Below are 24,333 nucleotides of genomic sequence, written 5' to 3' on the forward strand. Positions count from 1 at the left end.
TTTAAAAACAAAAAATATATCCAGGAGCTAAAAATTTTTACCATGAAGGAAAAATTTACTTGCAAAAGGCTTTTTATTCTTATTTAATCTTCGAAACGACGTCGTCTCGATAGTTTTGTCGTTTTCCTCCGTTCGGTGTGAGAGGCACGTGCCGATGTCCTGCCAAAAGAATATTAGTACGAGGTGCCACTTCAACGCCAGCGCATGCTGAAGGCGGCGAGGCCCATCAGCCCACAGAGTAGTGAAAAAAAAAAAAATCCTGGGGGCCGACGCAGACTGAGGTCAAATTTCGCCAGTTTTGGATAAGCCTTGGCACTAAACCCAATCCAAACTTTCTATTATTTTTTTATTTAAATAAAAAACGACATTTTTAACTAACACCAATGAGGGTTCGACACGTGGTAAATAGATTTGAACTAGGGAGATGTAGCCGCCCCTGGATCACACGCAGGTCCAACCTCTGAATAAACAATGTTCGGGAAACAAACGAAAGAGACTTAAAGTGAAGCTGAGTGACGTCATTGATACACGAGAAAACTTATCCAGTACCATCCATGAATGCTTTGTCTGAAGTAAAGATAAAACCACCAGATACATCCACCGCATCATCATCTTCATCTACTCCCTATAAATATTGCCCGTTCTCTCTTAAGTTCGTCTCCTTATTTTCGCTTTACAAACTAATACCCCCAATTCATGTAAAGCTTTGAGCGATGTTGGCCATTTTTCACAAGGCGTTTGCACATCCGCCGGAGGAGCTCAACAGTCCGGCGTCTCGGGATGGTTCAAGGAAGCCCAAGCTGCCGGAGGAGACCCTCAGGGAATTTTTATCTGCTCATCCTGCCAACACTTTCTCTATGAGCTTTGGCACTGCTGCAGCACTCGCTTACGTTTCTCCGGACAGGTCCTACCTAACCCACCAAAGGTATATATGCTGGCTGCAGAAACTTACATATGTCAAATATTTTTTTTATCTGAGTATTAATTGAGGAATTGGGTTTGGTTTTTTCAGGCTGTTCGGTGGATTTGACGACATATACTGTCTATTCATGGGGAGTTTGAACAACCTGTGCATACTGAATAGGCAATATGGGCTGTCGAAGGGGAGCAATGAAGCCATGCTCGTGATTGAAGCGTATAGGACCCTGAGGGACAGGGGCCCATACCCAGCTGATCAGGTGGTGAAGGATCTTGAAGGAAGCTTTGCCTTTGTCGTCTATGACAGCAAAGCTGGGACTGTATTTACTGCTCTGGTAAACATCATCTCTTTCATTAATTCCCCTTCCCCATCTTAAACTACTTGATGCCATTGATAAGTAATCTGTGTGTGTGAAATGGTTGGCACTTGGCAGGGCTCTGATGGAGGAGTGAAGCTGTTCTGGGGGGTTGCAGCTGACGGATCTGTTGTGATCTCCGATGACTTGGGGGTCATAAAAGCAGGCTGTGCCAAATCTTTTGCTCCTTTCCCAACAGGTGAGTCTATATATAGCTGAATGAATACTTGAACATATCTTGCAAATATTAAAGGAGTAATTAATATTAAAGGCTGATGGGTGTTGATGTTGTGGGGTGGTTTTTGGTTAGGGTGCATGTTCCACAGCGATGGAGGGTTGATGAGCTTCGAGCATCCAATGAACAAGATGAAGGCAATGCCCAGAATAGACAGTGAAGGGGTGATGTGTGGGGCCAACTTCAAGGTTGATGTCTACTCCAGGATCAACTCCATGCCTCGTGTTGGAAGTGAAGTCAATTGGTCTAATTGGGAGGACTACCATTAGACCCGCCTGCTCTTTCCTGCTCATCGTCTGATCTTCATCAACAACATCCATCCCAACCAGCTTCCTAGCTTTCTTTCTTTTTATGATTTGATATCCTGAATGTTCCTCCTTTCCTAGTTGGGATTTCGTAGAATAAATGTCGCAAGTGTGATGATATTTCACTACTCTTTGAACTAATAATGAATCCAAAGTTGGGGGAAAAGGGAAGAGATATCATTGTTATCCCAAACACAAGGAAAAGGGATCAGGGTTATGCGCTTGATACGATTGAGCCTTGAAAAGACAAATCCTGCTCTCTGTGAACAAACCAAACTTGGTTGTTTTAGCTTTGGGACATGTCAATGTCATTTGAATATTCATCCTAAACATATTAGGATGGGCAATATTTTAGTAGTTTTCGGAATTCCTTTCTCCTCGTTTCCTCCATCTAGTTCAATAAAATGAATGTGAATACGATTTGAAGAGAGGATATGTCATTGTTGTTATTACATTTATTTTTATCATGGGGTCATTTCACATATTTCAAGATTTAAAAAAATTAGTGTGATTATCTTATGTTTTTAAAAATTATTTACAATTTTAAAAAATGACCTTTTTTTAATTTTTTAAAATAAGTTTTAATTTTTTTTTATATTTTGTCATATCCTATACATATTTATTATATAAAGTATATATATATATATATATATATATATATATATTAAAATTTTGATGAATAAAATAAAAGATTTACACTTGTAGGAGAGGTGTTGTCAATTCTTTTAAAAGTAATTGAAGTTTAAGAAAAAGATATATCCAAACCTTATAGCGCTTTTAATTTGTCAATAATTTTTTTTAAACGACATTTTTGGGGTTTAAATCATGATTTTGATTCTAATATTACTTATTGATTAAATATTTGTTTGAATTAAAATTATAAAATCTATTATAAGGATGTTTTTTTGAAATAAAATTAATTGGATGTGAGCAACTAATAAATTGTAAGGTTAATTTTGCTTATTTTCTTATAGTTTGGATTAAATATACTTAAGACTTCATTGAACTTTCGGCAAAAATTTCCTCAAAGGGAAGGAGAATGAAATTAATCAATGAGAAGTATAATGAAGGTTTTTGATAAGATTTTATATTAATGGAGGTGAGATGAATTTAATCCAAATTTCATAAATGAGGTAAATGAAATTAATTATAAAGACGCGTTTGTCTAGCTCCAAATTCGAACCCAAACTAGAATGGGGTTAATGATGTCCTCAACCCAATTATTGAAATCCTATCCATGGATAAAGTCGCCCAATCCACTCAAGGATAGCGTCGAACCGACTCAATCTGGCGCACTGCTGCTGCTAGCCTGCTCTTCTGTCTTCACCCACGATTGACTACCCACCAAAATTTGGAGTGCTCAGAGGGATGGCAGACAGGTTCTTCCCAAACGAAATGCCGGATACGGCAGTGGAAGCGGAGGAAACAAGCGCTCAAAACAGTGGAGACTCTCTGATAAAGCTCCTCTCTTTTCCATACGAAACTCTCTCCCAACAATTCAAGCGAGCTGCTTTGGATGTCAAAGACGCTGTACACGCCTCTTTCTGAACTTTTTGATCTGGGTCTTGGGTATTTTTGGGGATGGATAGGGACACAATAGAAGTGAATGTATTTTGTGTTGTGGTGGCTGGTGGTGATGTTTCAGGTTGTCAGGGAGACATGGGCGCTTTCTGGAAAACGCGTACAGGACTACGCTTTGTATACTGGGGCTCTCGGGACTGCGTTTTTGCTCTTCAAGGCCTATCAGATTACTAACAACAGGGATGATCTTAATGTTTGTTCCGAGATTGTCAAGGCTTGTGATTCTGCTTCCGCCACCTCTGGGTACCTCTTCTTTTTTCCCCTCTTTTCCCTATGTGTGTGTCTGTGTTTCTGCTCCTTAAATCGGTTGGAATTTTACACTGGATTAGTGATTTACTCATTCCTTTCTATCTGTTTCTGCGGATTTCTCCTTGCCCCATCGATACTGTATTGGATACTAAGAGTTTCCTGGGAGCAAAGGAGCTGGTGTGGAAAGGACGATCCTGGAGGGATATTCCTGGCTGTAATCCCTTCCTAATGGTGCTAAGACACCTACTTGATTGATCAAACTCTGGCACATTGATTTAAAGGGAGAAGATAGAAAGACTGGCTCAATTGGGGTGGGTTATTGTATTGGGAATTTGTCAAAGTGGATTTTGTTTTGTGCCCATTTTTTGGGTTTCATCCAGGTATTCCATCAATGAAAAAGAAAAAATTAGCTCCACCACTTTGGCGTTAAGACCTGCATGATCAATTAAATTGGTTGAAATTCTGCTGTTAATCGTGGGACCAACCTACCTTGCCCACCATGGAAAATATGAATGTATTCAACTACTCTTCGTAATTCATATGAGAGATTGCTTAAAAAAAATGGTTGGGATCATGCACCCACTATCAGGTTCTATCCTGGTTTGCCTGAAAGTGGATATTTAGCAACTTAGCTTAACTTAATTTGCTTTTTTAATGTATGGGGTTGCAGGCGTGTGACATTCATATGTGGGCAAGCTGGTGTTTATGCTATTGGTGCTGTTGCGGCTAAGCATGCTGGGGATGAAAGATTGCTTGGTCGCTACTTAACTCAATTTAAAGAGGTACTTTGATTGTATGTTTTTACAACTATGATGATGATTCCAATAATCCTAACCTGCTATAATACTCCAAAATTAAAAAAGATAAAATTTAATATTTATGTTTGTTGGCATTGATTATTTTTATCTGTCCATTAATCAATTCTTTTTCTTTTTGAGCGCAGATTAAGCTTCCTAAGGATTTGCCAAATGAGTTACTATATGGGCGAGGAGGGTTCTTATGGGCATGTTCATTCTTAAATAAGCATATTGGTAAAGACACAATATCTTCTGCTCGCATGGTAAGATCTACCATTCTTTCATTTCATTTTGCCTCAATCCTTCTCGAATACAGAGAGCTGCCGTGAAATGATTTCTCGTTGGGTTGACATTAAATACAGAGAGCTGCCGTGAAGGAAATTATCAAGTCGGGTAGAGAAATGGCAAAAAGGGAAAGATGCCCATTGATGTATGAATGGCACGGGAAGAAGTATTGGGGTGCTGCCCATGGGTTAGCGGGGATTATGCATGTTTTGATGCACATGGAACTGAAACCAGATGAGGTGGAGGATGTCAAGGGTACCTTGCGTTATATGATCAAGAACCGTTTCCCCAGTGAAAATTATCCTTCAAGTGAAGGAAGTGAATCCGACCGCCTTGTGCATTGGTGTCATGGTGCTCCTGGTGTTGCTCTTACCCTTTTGAAAGCAGCTGAGGTACTCTTTCTCAGGGATACTTCTCCTACAAACTAGTTTAGACAACTTAAGGAAATAAAGGTTAGCAGTAATATTTTCATTTGTGCACAAGGATTGACATTCTAATTTGGTATAGTAGAATATCGAACAAAAGATCCACAGGTGATTCTAGAAATTTCCAGTAACTCATGTTTGGAGCCCAAGAAAAGAACTATTATTTTGGTGTAAGTACTACTAAAGCATTGCACAGTATCATGTGAATAGGAAATTCATAGCCATTAGCCAGCCTATGATCTTGTTGTGTCAAGTGGACACCCAGGAAAGTGTAACTTCTCTGCAACTGTGTTCTAATCTTATTCTGCTCAAAGACCAACCACGAAATTTGTGGGATTCTCTGATTCCATTTCCTGATGCATATGCTATTCTTTAATACCAAAATATGTCAATAATCTACTCTTATTATATAGAAGGATGATTATTCTTAAGGTTTTGCAAGTCTGTCACAACTATCTTAAGAACATTAATGGTCAGGTTTTTGGAGACAAGGAGTTTCTGCAAGCAGCTGTGGATGCAGGGGAGGTGGTATGGAACAGAGGCCTGCTTAAGCGAGTTGGGATTTGTCATGGCATCAGCGGGAATACCTACGTGTTTCTTTCGCTCTACAGACTGACTGGTAATGTGGAGTTCCTGTACAGGGCCAAAGCATTTGCTTGTTTTTTACTCGACAGGGCCCAAAGGCTTATATCAGAGGGGAAGATACATGGAGGTGATCGCCCTTATTCACTATTTGAAGGCATTGGAGGAATGACTTATCTGTTTCTGGACATGATCGAACCATCTGAGGCCAGGTTCCCAGGTTATGAACTTTAGGTTGCTTTCTACAGGACAAATAGGGGAGACCACGGGTATGATTATCACTTCTGTATGTTGAGTCTCAGAGCTTCTGTAAATATATGAAGTCTTAAAACTTTTGCAAATATATGAACTGGACATATTTCAGTTTTGCCTCGAGTTCTTGTGCATTGGTGGAGAAACATGATCTACTCTTCATTTGACAGGGATATCTCAAACCCTTTTTTTTTATTGAAAAATGGTAGCTTTGTGCTTAATAATGTGCACCCTCTTGAAAAGACGATGAGGGTTGGTTGCATGAAGCTCTTATATATGAATGCACTCGATCATCTTCTTGTCTCTGTTGTAAAAAATGGAGATGAAAGAATCAAAATCGTTTTCAATTATTGGTTTCCCTTATTGCAGTGATGTGATATGTTTCCATGTAGTCTCCATCCTTGTCGACTACATCATACTTTCTCTGCTGTTTTGAGTTTTTATTGGTTCATTTATAGTTGATGGTTGCAAGTGTGCCATCATGACAACTTGTGGATTTGATGAGTTGAGGGGAAAGTGGGCACTGGCATAGAAATGTGTTTTATGGGAACTAATGAGGGAGAATTATTGAGGACAATGGGACCAAAGCCACAATGGATGGAGCAAATGAAGGGGGCGACTATCAGAAATACACTTTGGAGCACTAGTGCGGTGGATCCTTCCACAGACTCTGTTATGTTGAAACATTCTACTCTTGCTAAATCAGAATTTTTGTGTTTACTTATTTTCTTGTTCTTCAATTTATTGAGTCCACGTATCAAAGAAGACCGCAGATCAGCTGGAAGTCGGGTATTACTCAACTTCAGGTACATGTTGACTTGTCCAACCTCATATGATGTTAAGATTTTGAGCCGAGAGATGGTTTAATAAGCTCTTAGAAGAGAGAGCGACTTGTCAACAAGAACCCATAATCTGGATGCCCCGTTCATGTCCTCCTTCATGCTTACTGGGCTGTTCTCTTGTCCTTTTGCTTCCTTCTGCAAAATCACCCTCTCTAAGAACCTTTTACACTGAGAGGAATTTCAAACTATAGGTTTTGTTGGTAATCAAATTGGGGTATGTTGGGGAGTTCAGACAATGGACATGATTAAATCGACAAATCCCTAGAGAATGACTGGTCAAGCGTCTTTATCATTTTTACAGGTGAGAGCTTGTGTATTCTCTTGGGTGTAATGGGGATTTTCTGATATGCTTCCAAGAGAAGCATACAATGATACTGCTTTTGTTTCATATAATAAGATTGTTTAGATGTTCAACTGACCATTCCATTTTTTGAGTTGATTGATTCTGCATTTTTCTCATCATCGTCTATTTTTACCCACATACTCAAAACTGCAAAAGGGTTGATCGATTTTATTTATGGTTGTTAACTCAGAAGTCCTCTACTTTTACAAAAGGAATTTGCTCACAACATTCACAACATCTGAACCTAAACTCCACATTTGCAAATGGACCCAGGTCATTATCAGTGATATCCTCCTCTCCCATGGCAAAAGATTTAGTCAAAGAGAAGAACCTCATCTTAAGGCGTTCGTTTAAGCCAATCCGACAAGTTTCTCGCTAAGTTCCCAAACCTTACGAGCCTTGTCTGCATCACTAGCTTCCTGAGACAACTGGTTCTCAAATGAAGCTGAGTTCTTGTTCCAGCTCCAGTACACACCTGACTTTGTCAAGCTTGGCTCACTGACAACCTATATCATAAACCAACAATCAAATTTATGCCCCTTGCCCTCGATCAATTATTAACAAAGGGTAAGTCCTTTTTCTCTTACCTGTGCAAGTCTTTTTCCAGATTCTTCCTCGGAGACATAGCCCTTGGTAATGAACTTCTGGAATGGAGGGAAAAGAAGCCTGAACAAGGGAATATGCTCCCTAAACAAGCCAGTTGTAGCAATGCAACCTGGGTAGAGGGAGGCGAAGGTGATGCCAGTGTCCTCGTGGTATCGGCGGTGGAACTCTTGCATGGTGAGCATGTTGCATACCTTGCTGTCCTTGTATGCCTTGGCACCGTCAAAAGCTCCACCATCAATCATGGCTGAGCTGTTCAGCCCATTTAGACCTCCTGCCATTCCCCTCAAGTCCCCAAGGTTGGCCTTTGGAGGCACATTTCCAGCCAAGGTATTTGTGTTCCCTGATTCATTTTATAGAAGGAATAGCATACTTAGTACATTTATATGACACATTTGTATTGAACTCATCATGAAATTCAGTGGTACTTCTATTTTACATGAATCATATTTGTCCTGATTAATTGCAGTACCTGTAATTGAACCAACGATAATGAGACGCTTTGATGGGTAATCAGATTGCTTCAAGTCATCAAGCAGCAACCGGGCGAGAAGGAAGTGCCCAAGATGGTTAGTTCCAACGCTAAGCTCAAACCCATCAGCAGTGAATGTAGGCTCCTTAGCAGTTGGAAGGTAGACAGCAGCATTGCAGACCAGAACATCAAGGGGCCGTTCTGATCGCTTGAAGTTATCAACAAATTGCCGGACACTGTCAAGTGAGGCAAGGTCTAGGTGCATTACGGTATAGTTTTCCTTAGAAAGGCCGGCTGACCTTGCAGCTCTTTCGGCTTTTAGGAAGTCCCTGCAGGCCATAATGACGTGCCATTTCCCTGTTTCAGCCAGAGCCTTGGTTGTGGCTAGACCCAGTCCAGATGAGGCTCCGGTGATCACAACAGTTCCCTTTCTTAGAGTTTTTTTCCCTTCTGGTGTAGCCCGGGTGATGGCCGGAGTTGTAGCTGCGGTCTGGGCTCTGATAGCTCCAACGGATGGTTTTCTCTGTTTCAATTCCATCTCCAATTAATACCATAGGTCCAATCTTCAATGTTCAATTACACAAACAAGCATAAAAGAAAGAACAATCATAGAACAAAGAACTATCGAAATTCTTTAAACTTCACTACCCTCTACAAAATTCCCCTGTTTCAAGTAGTGAGATAACTAATTTCAAATCAATTCCTTTCTTTTCTCCCCCAAATTCCTCACTTCCAAACACAATGTTGAGGCTTCTTGAGTTGGGTGTTCTAGAGACTAATGTTCCTCACTTAATGTAAGCAATTTCAGACATCCATCTTAGCTTTAAAACACTAAATTCCCATGTAGAATTACTGTTAGTTCTGAATTTTTGTAAATAAGCAACAAAATTTTCTGCCATGGAAGAAATCAAAATTGACTAAGCCATTACCTTGTTCCTCAATGCAGAAGAGCTGAAGTCAGCCTTGACATGGTCTGAAAGTGAAACTCCAAAAAGACCAGATTCCTTGAAAGAAGCACTGGCCTTCCCCTGCAAAAACCCACAACCAATTCCCAAAAGAGAATCAACCCGACGTGCACATTTGATGAGAAAAACAAGAAAAAGAAAGAAAGAAACTCCAAATGAGAGAAGAAAGCAGAAGAGACCTCCTTGGGGATGGAGAAAGCGGAGGGAACCAAAGCAGCAGCTTGCAGAGCCATATCCACCAAACTGAAGAGCCCCACAAACAACTTCCAACTGGAGTGTTACAAACTTGCAAGTATTTGGAGAGATGGAAAGTGGCAGTTGGCAGTGGGGAAGCGATGGAGATTTTTATTGTGTGCGTATATAAGGAGATGGTAGCGGTGACACAATTGGATAAGATAAAATTATCAGCAGATTGAATCTGCCACCTCAATTGCAAACCACCAATGGGGGCTTGAGGTTTGGATTTCCCATGATATTTGCAGCTTTCTTTTATATTTATTTGGTAGGATGCTAAAATGAATAATCCACGAGGAATAGGGATATTTTGGTTGGGTTGTCGAGGCACTCCACACCCCGTTATGGGCTGGGTCATACAGAATGAGAAGGATGGGGAGTGGGCTCGTTCCAATGGATTAGGCTGTGCAGACTGCAGAGCTGAGACAGGTTTTGACTTCATCTGTTCCATACATTATCATATTGATAATTGGCCCCACCTTCAATGGGCCACTTCCTACAAAATTGTCACCCAGCATTCCCAACTTTTAATAACATTTTAATATTATTCGGGTGACATTATTATTATTATTACCAAATCAATAATATCATCACGTCACCTATGAATTCTTTAAAAAAAAAAAAATCAACCATCCATTGAAAAGCATACAAAAAGAGTTTGTTTTTTTTTTTTTTTTTTTTTTTTATGTAGTTTGTAATATAATTATTAAATTTGCTAAAATTTTAATTTGTAAAGTTGAGAAATAAACTAAATCTAATAAATATGTTTATTAAAATTAGAGCATAGATGGCCGAAATAGAGCTTGGGAGATGGTATGCTGCTAACCATAACGGTTTGTAGTTCTTCCTCTTACAAAAAGACTATAAAGAAGAATATAATTAAGAAAATAGTAGTTAAGGTCATGTTTTTGAAAACAATTTTAAAAACAGTTTTTAAAAACTATTTTTTGATATTTTATGAAGTTAAAATTTGTTTAAAAATCTAAAATATTTTTTATCTGTTTTTAATATTTTAAATATATTTTTCAAAATAATTTTTATATGTAGTATTTTATTTTTAATCTCACTACATATTTGTTATAATTATTTTTTAATTCGAAAACAAGTGAAACAACTAAAAAGTATTTTTCAAAAAAACTGTTTTTAACAGAAAACAAAAAACAGTTTTCTAGCTAGGAAACATGTTTTCTTGTTTTTTTAATTTTGAAAAAAAAAAAAAAGAAAATTATTATCGATTGTCAAATATTGTGTAAATAATGATGGTTGACATACCACATCTGGGCCAGAAAGTGGCTTTGGGTCTGACCTGGGGCTATCGTACAACAGGCCTGCTCCTGCCTAGAGCATACCCTAAAATCTCGCGGAATCAGAAAGCAATGGGCTGGGTCAGATGGAAGGAGCCCGTGGTTTCTGTAGTTTCTTCATAGCCAATTACCATTACAGAAGAGAGGTTTAGGCCCAGTTTGAAATATTGCCAACACTCGAAAATACAAACTTTCATGCGGAATAAACCGAGAAAATCGATTTTAATATTTGAGTTCCTCAACCACAAATACAGGCCCTTCGTTAATGTGTTATCTCACTGCGTGGGCAAACATGGATTCCAGAATGACCTGATAATGATAAGCCTACAACACAAAAGGAGGAATTTACAGGTTTGTGAACCCCAGTACTCTTCTTATAGCAACGAACAGTGCAAATGAATTGTAAAAGAATTCCATTTAAATTTAATAAGCTTTTTCCCCTGCTCATAACTCTACAATTCCCGATTACATAAATCCATCGGTCCCCTAAATTCAAGGTGTAGTGTTTTTTTTTTTTTTTTTTTTTTTTTTTTTTTTGGCTTTTTTTTTCTTCCTCTTCTTTTTGACAAATCTATTTTTTTTCCAATGCCAAGTCGGACCGGCTCTCCATTCTATTCCCCACATCCGACAAGCACAAAGCAAATGGAAGCAAGAAAAAGGAACTCGCTAATATTACAAATCTCACCACATATTCTCTGTACACATTTTGCCAAGTAGAGGGGGGGTAAAATCAAGTATCACCGATTTTCCCATCGTTGTTGAGGATCTGGTTGATTTTCTTCATCAGCCCCCTCATATCCGAACTGGCAATCCAAAATTCTGGAAAGTTCTAATTTCGCCTCTGAGGCCAGCAGTTACAATGACCATACCCCAGGCGGACCGATGGGGGTTTACCCCATTGGCAAAGTCCACACTGGCATGAGGGCTTGTGTTCTTTGTAGCCAAAAGCAGTTTTTCCTCAGGCCACGTTGCGGATATTCTATCAAAGAAGTAACCGTTGGTTGCACTAGAAATGGTTCCATTAAGGGGGCTGCTGGTACATACAGATACTGATGGTGAACCCTCATCACCATTAATATACTCTACAGGTGTAGGGGGATGATTGGCAGTAGAGACCTCATCAAGATGGCTGCCAAGACCGATTTGCTCTCCTGAGAAACTATCTTGCAGTTCCCATGTCTCGCCCATGCCAGGCCAAGGGATGGCCACTGAAACATCTTGCGAGTGGAAATGTTCATATGAGCGAGTCACAGTAATGGCTTTGCTTCTGCCTGGTCGGGTACCACCTTCATGTTTCCACACGTACACATAAGAATCCTCACTTGCACAGACCACATATTTTCCATTTTCTGTGACAGAGGCGGAGATTTGCCTGTTTGTGTTGCGAAACCCTGTCAAAGAATCAACATCAACTTATAAGGTTATTAGCATTTTGTATCACAGTATTAATTTTAAAGCTCAATTTCACCCTGGTTAACTCCTAATTGAGGTTTCAATCAAAATCCCTGAACTGGAGGTCCATGATGAATAGGGAGAAAATCCAAACTGTAGTTTTAGTTTAACCCCATCAAAAGCTCTAATACAAAAAAAGAATCAGCTGTTAAAGAGCAAAAACTAAATCATATCTCTAGTAGACTTGACAGGGAAGTTTGTGTAATCATGTTTCCAAAAAGCTTCTGTACCATTGTACACAAGTGCCCAAAGACAGCTATGGTACATAAAGGATAGTAACCATCAATTTTTTGTAGTCATATCAAGTTAGCAACAGAGTAGAAAGTTTCTGTATCATGCATTTAACACCCACCCTGTAGCTAGTACCTACTATAAGAAATGAAGAAATTATTATACTGTCTACATTTCTTTATCTTTGTGAGTGGTTATACCTTTGAACTTGTGAACCAGATCAACACCATCAATGACCCGAATTCGTGAATCTGCAGATGTAATAAGCACTTCTGATGAACTTCCTGGTGCAAACTGTTTAGTAAAACTAATCAGCAACTAAAAAGCCATGGAATGCAAAAAGTACACAGCAGTAGTGCCAGTCTATTACCTGGAAACCAGTGATTTTCTTGTGATGAGGTTTCTTTTTCTTATTCTGCAGATTTATTTGACCTTTTGGCTGCAACTTATTTTCTGGGGAAAAAAATAAGAAATGAATCAAGAAACTTCAATAGGATGGAGTTGGGGGAAGGGAAGAGAAATCAACTTGTACCAGATGTGTTGTATAATCTACAGCTCCCTTTGTATGACCCAACTAATGCACCCTTCATGGGAAAAAAGGAAAAAAATTTGAGCCAATAAAACTTTTGCATATCATGGAACAACTAGCCAAATTAAATACGCCCAACCTGACCATCTGGAGTATAGCAGGCAGCAGTGACCATCTCATGCAGATCATTCCAATCAACAACTTGACGATCGGGTATGCTCCAAATGCGAACCTTAGCATCAAGGGATCCGCTAATGAAGTATCTATCATCAACAGGATTAAACTGGATGCAAGTTACTGTATCAAGGAAAATCCAAAAGATAAGAATGTATTTAACTAACAAATTAAATACACAATAGAGGAAAAAAAAATTCTATGGCTGCTGGTTTGGCTGGCTCCTATCTTTGATGCCTTAATTACAGAAAAATCACACAAATTGATAATCTAGCTGTAATTTCTAGTATGCAGTAAAGGAGAAAGGCATATCTTGAACTTCTTAGTTTTCCTTTTTCATAACAAGCTCTTTTTAAAAAAGCTTTTTTAATGCTCTATGAGAGGATATCCCTTCATAGGCAAAAAGGTTATCCAAATCAGTGGTATTTTTGAAAAGTAGATAGTGGACTTAGAAATTGAAGAAAGAAACAAAAAAAAGAAAAAGTTGCAGCTCACATGTACTTACCATAATCACTGTGTGAGAATATTTTCAAGCAGGACTTGCTGGACAAGTGCCACAACCGAACTGTTTTGTCCATTGAAGATGAGAGCAGTTGCTGAAAATAAAAGTTCTGACAATAAGATGTCTTGATACAAATTATCATTATCTAGAAGCTTCATCTGTGATTCTAGGACATGTTTAATTAAATAATATAGGTGAACATATCCAGTTTCACAAATTATATTCAATTAATATTTAGGGATAGATTTAAAGAGACCTTTCTTAAGGCCTCTGAAAATATCAATGTGTCCCTTGAGGTTTGAGTCATCTGATATGAACATCATTTACATCCCGTGTTCAGAATTTTCCTTTGCTTAAGCAAAAATTTTCTTGGGGAAAACAGGAAAGGACAGACCAAGGCAAAGAGCAGTGTACATGGGTGATAAAAAAACAAAGCAAGACTGAAAAGGATAAAAGAAATAGGCACCACAAAGAAAGAGATCTATGAGACTAAACAAGACCTATAAATTCCAATTTTATTTACACAAGCCAAAAGTTAAATAAGACTTTGCCAGCACGAACTTCATACTCCTTAAAAATTGACCTATTTCTTTTCTTCTAGATACAGAAAATATACAAATGAGAGGCAATATGAACAAATTGAGAAACTCTAAAGTAAAATAGTGGAAAGAAAAGCTTGCAACACTTGAAAACAGGAATCGTAAAATTTATTTTAAGGAAAAAATGATATTAATAGACTTCAATTAGGAAAGCTAGCAATCCCCTTTCTTTTTCTTCATTGTTAAGCTACCAATGATCTAAAAGCTTATGCTATTAAGTAGAGGACCCACAATGTAAACCCGGCTAATACCCTTTACACATGTGGTCCAATATTTGTATGTAGAGAGGCAAATAACAGATTATGGATAATTAATGGGGAATGAACAATAGGCAACCTCTAGTTAACCACAACTTTGATATCATGTTAAGTTACCAATTGACTTAAAAACTTCATCTATAAGATAGTAGACCTACAATATATGATAGACTACCAAATTAACATAAAAACTAACTGAACTACAACATATACCACCCTAACACACCCTCTCATGTGTGGCCCCATACTTGCATGTGGAGAGAAATCATTGATTACATACATATGAATGGAAAATAAACAATAGAAGAGACTTGAACTCGAGACCGCTATTTAACCAGGGCTCTAATATCATGTTAATCCACCAAAGATCCTAAACTTATGAGTGATATCTAGTGATTTAACAAAGTTGACAAAAACCAAATTCTAAACTAACCTCTACCAACCCAAGATTCCCTCACTCTTTTTCAAAATTGCAACCACTTTTCAACTTTAGACCTTGCACCATCATTTATTAGCAAGTAGACAAGTTCAATGAAAACATCAATGTTTTAAAAATTGAACCGGTCATTGAATTGAAAAAGTTACCGGTTCACGGTTTAGCGATTGGACCAGTGGTTGAACCGTGGTCGAACCGGTGACATCATAAATATATAATTTATATTTTATTAAATTTTAAAATAATTTTAAAAAATTAAAAATATATATAAAATTAAAAATCAATGATATTTATTTCTTCATCTTTTATATAAATGTACTAATATTTTAAATTTCATTAAATAAAACATGTATAATATTTAAATATGAAAATATATTGAAAATGGAAGAAAAATCTTATATATATATATATATATATATATATATATATATATTATTTATATTATTTTTTTTAAATAACATATGCAATTTATTTGTTTTTTTTTTATTAATTTTAATAGGAAAGGGGGCGTAGTAGAATGGTGCCGCTAGCTTTACTTTAACTTGGGGTCTAGGGTTCAAGCTCTCCTCATGTAGTTATAAATGTAATTTTTCTTTAAAATATTCATTCTAGTTATCCCACATCGAAAACGGAGGGAGATAAAAAGGGCTTTAAAAGCCTCATTCATTTACGAGGAGACAACTAGCTGGTGGGTCGTGAGGTTGGGCCTACACAATGGGCCTTAAAAGCAATTTGGGCCACCTTTTGCCAAAAAGAAAAGGGTAGCAAATGGGGTGGGCTTTGAACCGTTCGGTTCTTACAGAACCGCCCGACTCAGTAGCCGGTTCAGGCGGTTCACGAACGGTTTGATGGGTGTTCGACTCAAAAGAGAGGACCAGATCGAAAAGGTCGTCGGTCGACAGTTGGACCGATCAAATTGGTTGGTCCAATTCGAATTTTAAAACCATGGAAAACATTTTCATACACATTGCTTTGTTTTACGATAATATTGACACTTCTATACTTTGTAAAGTTCCAAGTATTTTTCTTAATTAAATCTAAATAGGTATAAAAGGCCATAACGAAACATTTTCACTAATATAATGTGGTAGCATATCACAAAATGACCATGACAATCATCACTAAGATGGCTATTAATCACTTCAACTAGCAACTTTCCTATATGACCAGGAATGTGCTCACATAAAAGAGGAATCATGCAAGGACAATTGGGACACCAAAGTGGCACTTATAAAATCATCACAAGATAGAGCATGCACAAGGGAGAGAAATTTTTAAGCAGTTAAGTCACAAGGATTAAGGAAAGACAAAAAAAAAGAAAAAAAAAGTGAAGTTCATCAATTATCTAAAGGAGGTGATCCTTTCAATAAGTCTATCATATGTATAGCTTTCTAAATTATTATTATTATTTTTAGATAAAGAATCAAATTGTATTAGAAGAGTCGTCAAAAGAGCAATCCAAGGTATACAAGAAACAAACCTCCCTCCATCACCAAGGCTCAAACAAGAAAAATATAGCTTTCTAAATTATATATATGTGTGTGTGTGTGTGTGTGTGTGTGCGCGTGCATGTGTACAGATTGCTTATCAAATTTGAGTTGATTTGAGTTGGTAGGGTCTGATACTAATATTCATAGGCGATGCTTAACAAACTTCCAACTAGCAATGCCCGACTGAGACCAAGATTTTTAATCTTCAATCTTACCCGCAGTGGAACTAAATAATGCTAAAAACAACTTTAATTCTAGCCACAAAGGTTTATCCCACATACTTCCAGCCTTGTGCATGATCATGCTCTGCCATCCGGTTTATAAATTACCCTTGGCAAACATGTATTTTGGCATGGCCCTCATCCACTTGATTTTGGCCTTTTTAGAACATGAATCAATTCACTCACTCAGAATTCAAAATCTGGCATATTAGAGAACTTTTCAATCAACTTTTTCACAAGTAATACCTCATCATCATTCATTCTTTTATCAACCTTTGGAATTCCCTCATTTTTTCAGGGAAAAATGTGTTTCTTAAGTCCCTGATTTTTCTTGAACCAGTCCCGCAGTTTCTCTTATATGGTCCCAGGACTTTCCTTCTCAAATAGCTTTAGATTTTAATGAGAGATTGTTTCAAGGGGATGTTTTCCTGCTTTGCTAAAGTCATCTGTCAGAAATCCCATAGAGTGAAGCCAATAAAAGTTAAGAGGGAAAAATAGAGGAAAAAACTAAACTACTACTATTTAAGCAGCCATGGATAATGGATTTCATCATTCAAACACCATTGAAAGCAGAATGAACAATTGATTATGGGTCACACTTGGTTGGAACTAAAAACATACACAAGAAAACATAGAGGTGTAATAATACATCTGTTTAATAGGCACCTTATTTATCGGCATGACCAATGGCTTACAAATGATTGATTGGTATAAAAGGTAGTTTCAATTCCATATCAGCCATCATTCACTATGACTGCATTATACACCTATAAAAAAAAATCACCATGACCGCATTGTACTGTTTACCCAACTCTCTTTTGCTTTCCTCCTAAAGAATATCAACCAAGTCTACTGTCCTTTTATAATCAATACATTACTCTCTCCCTACAAACCTAAAGAAAATGCTTAACCAAGTTCAAGGTGCAAATGAGGAATCACCTAGATAAAAAGATTTAAAACAAGAAATCTATGTTCTTTCAATATCTTTCCATCAAAAGTTTGGTATTATTATGTTTAATCCATCATCAATATGATGTATAAATAACTAATATGATTAAACAACACTGCATATGAAAGGATAAGTACACACCAAATAATATCTTTGGAATTCAAAAGTCAAATTAATGAGCATTACTGGAAAACTCAAACTAATCATCCTATAACACTCTTACTTTGCAAAAGATATAGGCATCATGCAAGAGAATTGACAAATAGTCAAATATTAACTAACCTGAGACTTGGAGGACCATGAAAGGTCAAGCACATCATCACCATGTCCTTGGAATGAACAAAAAGGCTTTTCTGAAAGCCCAAACACAGTATCTGGCACCATAATGTGGTCCAAACTCACTGATTTCCGGCTTACAGATGACCTCCCCCTCCTCTTTTTTTCTGATGAATTGTTGTCCACATTTGGTGACATTGAAGTTGGTTCTGGGGATCCACTGGCCACAAACAAAAGATTCAAATTCCCATCTTCTGGTTTCTCTGTCAATAGATCCCCTTTCCTCTCAGTTTCAACAACCTGCCACACATGAATAACACAATCCTCACCTGCACTTGCAAGATACCTGCCATCCAAACTAAACTTAATACTCCAAATTGACCCATTATGGGCTTGTATCTCCTGGCTCTTATAAAGTGCAGTAAGCTCTTTGCATGACTTCCCATACTGCCGAACCCTAATTCTCTCTGGACCATGGAATGAAACCTCCTGGCTATCATCTGTGGCAGAACTCGACCTCCGTCCACCCTTCTCAGACGATGTATCCCGCTCATCACTACTCCGTCTCTCTCTATGCCCAGTCACCGAACTAGCAACACTCCTGATGCTCTTGAACCAACCCCCTTTCTTTTTCAACTTCGATCCACCCCCAACACCCCCATTAACATTTATATCCAAATTATCCTTATTACCCTCCTCCACGTTTTGCCTCCTCATCAATTCTTGAACAATAGGTGAATGCCCAACGCACATTTCAAACTCCTCCATAGTCAATTGCCTGTCTGTCCCCACTTCCTTAAGCTTGTTCCACATACCATCTTCCCTAAGCTCATTCACAACAAACTCCTTCCCATTATCAAGATTCTTAATTGTGCATACTTGGTCATGAGGGACTGTCCTCGCAACCACATTACAATCCGAATCCTCATCACACTCTCCACCAGTCCCATTCCCAGAACCAGAAAAAGAATTGCGACCAAAACTAGGCTCCGATTTTGTGGAATCACCCCTAGTTTCATCCACCCGCCTACACATTTTTCCGGTGGGAGGCTTATTGGGCGAAGCAGAAGCAGCATTGGCAATCGGAGATCCATTACTTCCACTACTTCGCGAATTAACAAGTTTGCTATTATTTACAACCGAACAAATAGAAAGAATTGGAGGAGAACAAACTGACGAATTACACTGATCCTTTGCACCGTCCGATTTCGATCGACAAATGACCACACCAGCCTCTCCTTGACCGGCCAATCGATCGGACGAAACCGATCGGCCAATATCGCCGTTACTTCGATCAGCGGTGGGTTTTACCCGGGACAGAGACGGGTCGTTGCTAAGGCCCATTTCGCGAAGAAGACGCGAACGGCGCTCTTCAATGGAGGAAGGCTCGGAGATCCAGATATCGTATTTGGAAGCACCAATGGGGAATTTGGGGATGGGAAAGGGGTGCTCGGAAGCATAATTGGGCGAGGCATTCGGATCCGCATCATCATCGGAGTTGGAAGAGGAACAGGAGCAGGAGGACGAGAGGACCCGATCGAGAGACTCGTAGAAACACTCGTCGTCGTCGTCTTCGTCGCCGGCTTTGCTCATCGTTTGGGCATTCCCATCTGTGTGCGAATGCCCCAAACGAGTGCGATCCGATCAAGCGTCCCGTTCGAGTTCGATCCGGTGTTTGGCAGGCGAGAAAGCGGGAGAAACCGAGAGAAAAATCCCGAAGATCGACGCTGCTGTTTGTCTCACTCCCCCAAACCCTTAGATCCGACGATGTCTAGAGTCTGGAGAGAGAAAGAGAGGGAACGAAGCCCTATGCGGTGGCTCTGATGAAGAGAAAGAGCGAGACGAAACGGTGTCGTGTGATGTAGCGTTGTGTTGTGTCGTGTATGTCTTTGTGTGAGTGTGAGAGCCACCCGGTCTCATGTGTTTTCCTCTCCCATTCAAATCAAACTCAAACACAAATTTCCCTTTCAACCTTGTTTGTTTGGCTTCCAAGAAAATAAAATAATATTATTATTACACCATCCTTGTAACTCTGTGTCTCGAGTGAAAACTGCCGTTTTGTTGGTTAGTAAAATCTAAAATGTGCGCTCCCTCCCCTAAAAAAACAAACAAACCCTAAACATAAGTTAAGTTGATGACCAACTCCCTCAATTCAATGCCTTCCATCTTTTACCCCTCCCCAGTCCCCACCCGCTTTTCTACTTCCACGTATATTTCAAATAAGGAAAACGTTAGGCTTATGCCATGCAAGAAAAAAAATTAAAGTTGAAATATTATTTTTATATGCTAAATTTATAAATATACGATAAAAATATAGATTATTAGACGATGGTACAAAGGATTAACATCGAGTACGGATTAAGGTAAAAAAAATGAAATAAAAGAGACTTCAAATAATATGAATAGAATTATAAATAAAGTCAATTTGATCGACTTTTGAGTAAAACATGAATCAAACCAATATAATTGATTTTGCATGTAATAAAAATTGAATCAACCAAATTTAAAATGAAAAACGAAACTAAACCAAGTCTTTTAATGTTGGTTTGATTTGGTTTTCATTGATTGATTTCAATTCAATTTAATGACCTTTTATAGCCCTCAGTCCTTATAAATTTATGTTTTTTTTAGCTTAAAGTCAATTAATTTGAATTTATATTAGGTTTTAAGTTTAATTTATTTTTAAAATTAATTAAAATCAACTTGGATTTGATATTAAAAATATATTAAATATATTTAAAATTAATTTGATCATAATATAAAAACAATAAATTACTTTAATAGAATCTAATATAAAAAAAAATTGTCAAATATAAAATAATCATAAATAAGTTTTAAAATATCGATTTGATTTAATTTTTATTAGTTAAAAGATGAGAAAATTGAAAACAAAATGGAAGACCGATTTTCAAAAATTTAACTATTATGTTCAATTTTAATTGATTTGAATAAGTTTGGAACCAAAATAGCCTCTATAATAAAACAAAATTCATCTTTAGTCATCATCTAAAACTTATATTCAAACTAGTCTTTTTACTATCATAATCACGTCTTTAGCTTGAAAACATCTTAAAAATATGATTTCATATATTGTATTGATGAGTCCGAATTTATTTGATAAAATCATTAAAAATGTCAAAATAAATCTTCACTTGAAAATCAACCGATACTAAGGGTCGGGTTACGCGGGAAGGGAGGTCCAATTACAATGCTTACGTATTTTACCAAATTGAACCAAAAAAAAAAAAGCATTATATTATTTTTCTAAGTAATACAATTATTTTAGTCGGTGCCTAAAAATAGGCCAAACAAAGCCCCCCTATTTTGTATTTTAATTAAAGTCAAATTGCAAGTGGGTTGTGGGTGATATTTGAGTGCGCACGTGTCATTTTAATTTTTGTGAAAGTTGATGTCTTTTTATTTTATTTTATTTTATTTTTGTGTGTTGGCATGTTGGCATAATAATAGATTAATTGTAGGAGTTTGTGTAAAATGTCCTCCTTTATTTTAGATTATTACTTATTTTTGTGGATATATTATGGTTCTTCCTCCTTGTGAATTTCCATTCTTGTCCATTAATTTTGTCAAACACTGGGCAAGAGCCATCCTAAGTCAAATATCAATTTATAATCTTATATGGAAAATATAAATTAAAAAAAATATATATGATATCTTGTTCAGTATTTGGAGCCCACTAGTTAAATTTTCTTTTAATTAAGATGATGTTTGGTAACAATTTTAAGAAGCATTTTAGTGAAAGTTTGTTTTTTTAAAAGTTGTTTTTAAGAAAATTATCTATCAACTGTTTTTTGTGATTTTTCAATATTATAAGTAAATTTTTAGGTTTTTAAAAGTATTTTCTAAAATTTGTCGAAACCTATTTTTTTTTTTTCAAAAACACTTTTGAGGTTAAAAACATTTTTTAAAATCACTATCAAACATGTTTTAAGTTAAAATTAAAATGTGTTCATTTAGGAAGTTACTAAATAGACCTTAGTAAAATAAATTTTGTATAAAATTATTTGAATTTTTGGATTTTTTTTGTTAATCTTTTTATGTTATATTAATTAAAATTGTGTCCGTTTACAAAGTTACTAAATAGACCCTAGTAAAATAAATTTTGTATAAAAATTATTTGATTTTTTGGATTTTTTTTTTTGTTAATCTTTTGATGTTATATTAATTAAATTTTTGAATCCTTTATATGTGTATGATTAAATATGAAATATTGAATGAGCAATTATAGAAATAGATGAGACAAAAGGTACAAAGAAATGAGATTAGGTAGAAAGAAATACAACGATTTGTTGAGATATAAAGAAAAAATGGACCATATTGTCACTTCACTATTTTTTATTGATTATCATTTATCATAATAATAACAAAAATAACTTTTTGATGTAACAAAAAACCTTAATTTTATAAATAATTTTTTTTAAAGTACTCTTTTTCTAGTACATACATAATGGCAATAATCATGAGTTCTTTTGAAAAAATGAAAGTATTTTCATGTATTTATTCTAACCACCAATTATAAATTTTAATAATAGTATGTACGAGGAATCCTAGATGCTTTCGATGTCTAAGAATTCTCAATATTAATATCTTATCGTGTGACAAAACTTTATCTAAAATTTATACCATTTGACGACAGTTTGTGAATTGCTAAATATATGTGAAACGTATTATTGATGAGAAATTTCACCGAAAAATTGAAGCAAATTTTAATGAGACAAACGAGATTTCACGAAGAGATTCAAACATGCCTTAATGATATAAATATTTAGTTCGGATCTATTATATACACAAGTACAATATTAAACAATTCCACTCAATTATTTAAAAAAAAAAAAAAAAGAGAGAAAAAATTACCATGAGTTAGTGGGCTTGGGCTTGAGTTAAGAAGGCCATACAAAAACACCTTAATATGGGCACAACTCAACTACCTCCACATGGAGTCCAGCCCGTAACTAGAAAGTGAAGGTGACCGCTAGAGGATTAGTTCAACTGCTTTTGGGACCATCTTATTAATTTTCTTCACTTTCACCTCCCAACCTTTCTAGGGTTGTTTTTCTTCCCCATAAGTCACAACCTTACCCCCTCCGCTAGTCTAGATGGTCATCATCAACGTGCCACAGATCCCAACAAAATTGTACGGCTAGGATCTTGGTTGTTAAATACAACTCAAAATTAAAAAAAACAAAATAAATAAATGAAATTACTAAAAGCACCCGTTGACTTTACTTCAATAGTAAAAGGCCACCACAAATTTTGACTTCTACTGTTGGTGGTTGGGGCTCAAAAAGTGGGCGCACCCTATTCTAAGACATAGGGCTAGGTTGGATTACCAAAAATGACTAAAAAAAGAAAGAGAAGTCAAAGTGAAGACAATAAGATCAAAAGAAGTTTTTTATTTTTTTTATTTTTTATTTTAAAAAACTCTTTTATTTAATAAATAAATATTTGATTTCATCCCGATCTTTATTTCTACATTTATTTTCATTAATTTACATTCTGATTTTTTACAATCATGGACATGAAAGGGAGAAATGTAATAAGGTCAGATTTGTCATTTAATAATAAAAAAAGAAAATTGAACTCCGGAAACTGACATCCTCTACGTACCAAGCTTTTACAAACCAATAGTATGGTCTCTTTCATGAAAATTAAGGGGAGTTGGATAGGTATTATTTTTCTTCCTAGGTTACATCACATGTAGATTGTAGATGGGGGTTGAGCCAAAAAGGACTTTTTGTCGCGGTGCCATTATAAAACGGGGACCCATTCTTATGGGTGAAGTTTAAGAATTGAATAGAAGGGAGAGGGACGGTGGAGGCGGTGGGTAGGGAGGCCAAAGTGTGGTTTGGTTGCGTTGTATTTAGATGATTGTGAGGCAAGAGACTTAAGGGCATAAAGCCAAGTGCCTTAATTTTCTGATCCACACAGAAATTTGGCCTCTTATTTTGGTATGTTTGTGTGTGTCTTTGGTAAGAGGCAGGGCACGGCCTCATGTTTGTATATGAGAATGTTCAACTAGTCAAAGGGGTATTCAACATTATGATTCCCACGGAGAGAAAATACAAATGAGAGAAAATAAAGAAATAAATAAAATAACAAATAAATTTAAACTCAATATAATAAATATATATATATATATATATATATATATATATATATAGGAAAAATTGAAAATTGGAATGATCTTGTATAAAAAAAAATGAACGTTTTCATATTATTAAAGTTTATGGGATAAAATAGGGAAAAAAAAGAAAAGTAAATAGCGAGATAAAGATGGGTGGTTAAGTATTAAGTTATTTGTCTTTTTAAAGCTTATGAGATAAAAAATTTATTTAAAAAAGTAAATAACAAAATAAAGGTGGATGATATTTATTTTTTTTACTTAATTTTAAATAGAACTTAAAACTAAATAGTACTTAATAAAGTTAAGTGTTATGTTATTTGTTTTTTA

The 24,333-nt window shown here is 36.5% G+C and overlaps 4 protein-coding genes across 5 annotated transcripts; 2 read left to right on the forward strand and 2 right to left on the reverse strand.

The window, feature by feature from the left end:
• The first annotated feature begins 654 nt into the window (after nt 1-654).
• LOC117909405 (stem-specific protein TSJT1-like) lies at nt 655-2,240 on the forward strand. The gene is made up of 4 exons (XM_034823444.1): nt 655-925; nt 1,013-1,253; nt 1,353-1,473; nt 1,585-2,240. The coding sequence occupies exons 1-4, from the start codon at nt 714-716 to the stop codon at nt 1,776-1,778; spliced, it is 768 nt and encodes a 255-aa protein (XP_034679335.1). The 5' UTR covers nt 655-713; the 3' UTR covers nt 1,779-2,240.
• Nucleotides 2,241-2,855: 615 nt separating this feature from the next.
• On the forward strand, nt 2,856-6,152 carry LOC117908848 (lanC-like protein GCR2). Its single transcript, XM_034822643.1, has 6 exons — nt 2,856-3,344; nt 3,460-3,638; nt 4,315-4,426; nt 4,588-4,704; nt 4,804-5,118; nt 5,629-6,152. The coding sequence occupies exons 1-6, from the start codon at nt 3,183-3,185 to the stop codon at nt 5,965-5,967; spliced, it is 1,224 nt and encodes a 407-aa protein (XP_034678534.1). The 5' UTR covers nt 2,856-3,182; the 3' UTR covers nt 5,968-6,152.
• Nucleotides 6,153-7,311: 1,159 nt separating this feature from the next.
• On the reverse strand, nt 7,312-9,550 carry LOC117908849 (protochlorophyllide reductase, chloroplastic). Its single transcript, XM_034822644.1, has 5 exons — nt 9,390-9,550; nt 9,175-9,273; nt 8,246-8,768; nt 7,758-8,116; nt 7,312-7,676 (listed from the first exon to the last, which is right to left on the reverse strand). The coding sequence occupies exons 1-5, from the start codon at nt 9,441-9,443 to the stop codon at nt 7,521-7,523; spliced, it is 1,191 nt and encodes a 396-aa protein (XP_034678535.1). The 5' UTR covers nt 9,444-9,550; the 3' UTR covers nt 7,312-7,520.
• A 1,594-nt stretch (nt 9,551-11,144) lies between these two features.
• LOC117908980 (WD repeat-containing protein 44) lies at nt 11,145-19,844 on the reverse strand. 2 transcript variants are annotated; one of them, XM_034822859.1, is made up of 7 exons: nt 17,871-19,839; nt 13,640-13,730; nt 13,100-13,257; nt 12,964-13,015; nt 12,802-12,884; nt 12,632-12,725; nt 11,145-12,139 (listed from the first exon to the last, which is right to left on the reverse strand). In XM_034822859.1, exons 1-7 carry the CDS (start codon nt 19,455-19,457, stop codon nt 11,541-11,543), a joined length of 2,664 nt encoding a protein of 887 aa, XP_034678750.1. In that variant the 5' UTR covers nt 19,458-19,839; the 3' UTR covers nt 11,145-11,540. The 2 variants fall into 2 exon arrangements, with proteins under 2 accessions (XP_034678750.1, XP_034678751.1); XM_034822860.1 differs by having other exon boundaries at nt 11,903-12,139; nt 12,632-12,682; nt 17,871-19,844.
• Between the last annotated feature and the right edge of the window lie 4,489 nt (nt 19,845-24,333).

Source organism: Vitis riparia, chromosome 19, assembly GCF_004353265.1.
Source record: "Vitis riparia cultivar Riparia Gloire de Montpellier isolate 1030 chromosome 19, EGFV_Vit.rip_1.0, whole genome shotgun sequence".
Taxonomy (NCBI): Eukaryota; Viridiplantae; Streptophyta; class Magnoliopsida; order Vitales; family Vitaceae; genus Vitis; species Vitis riparia.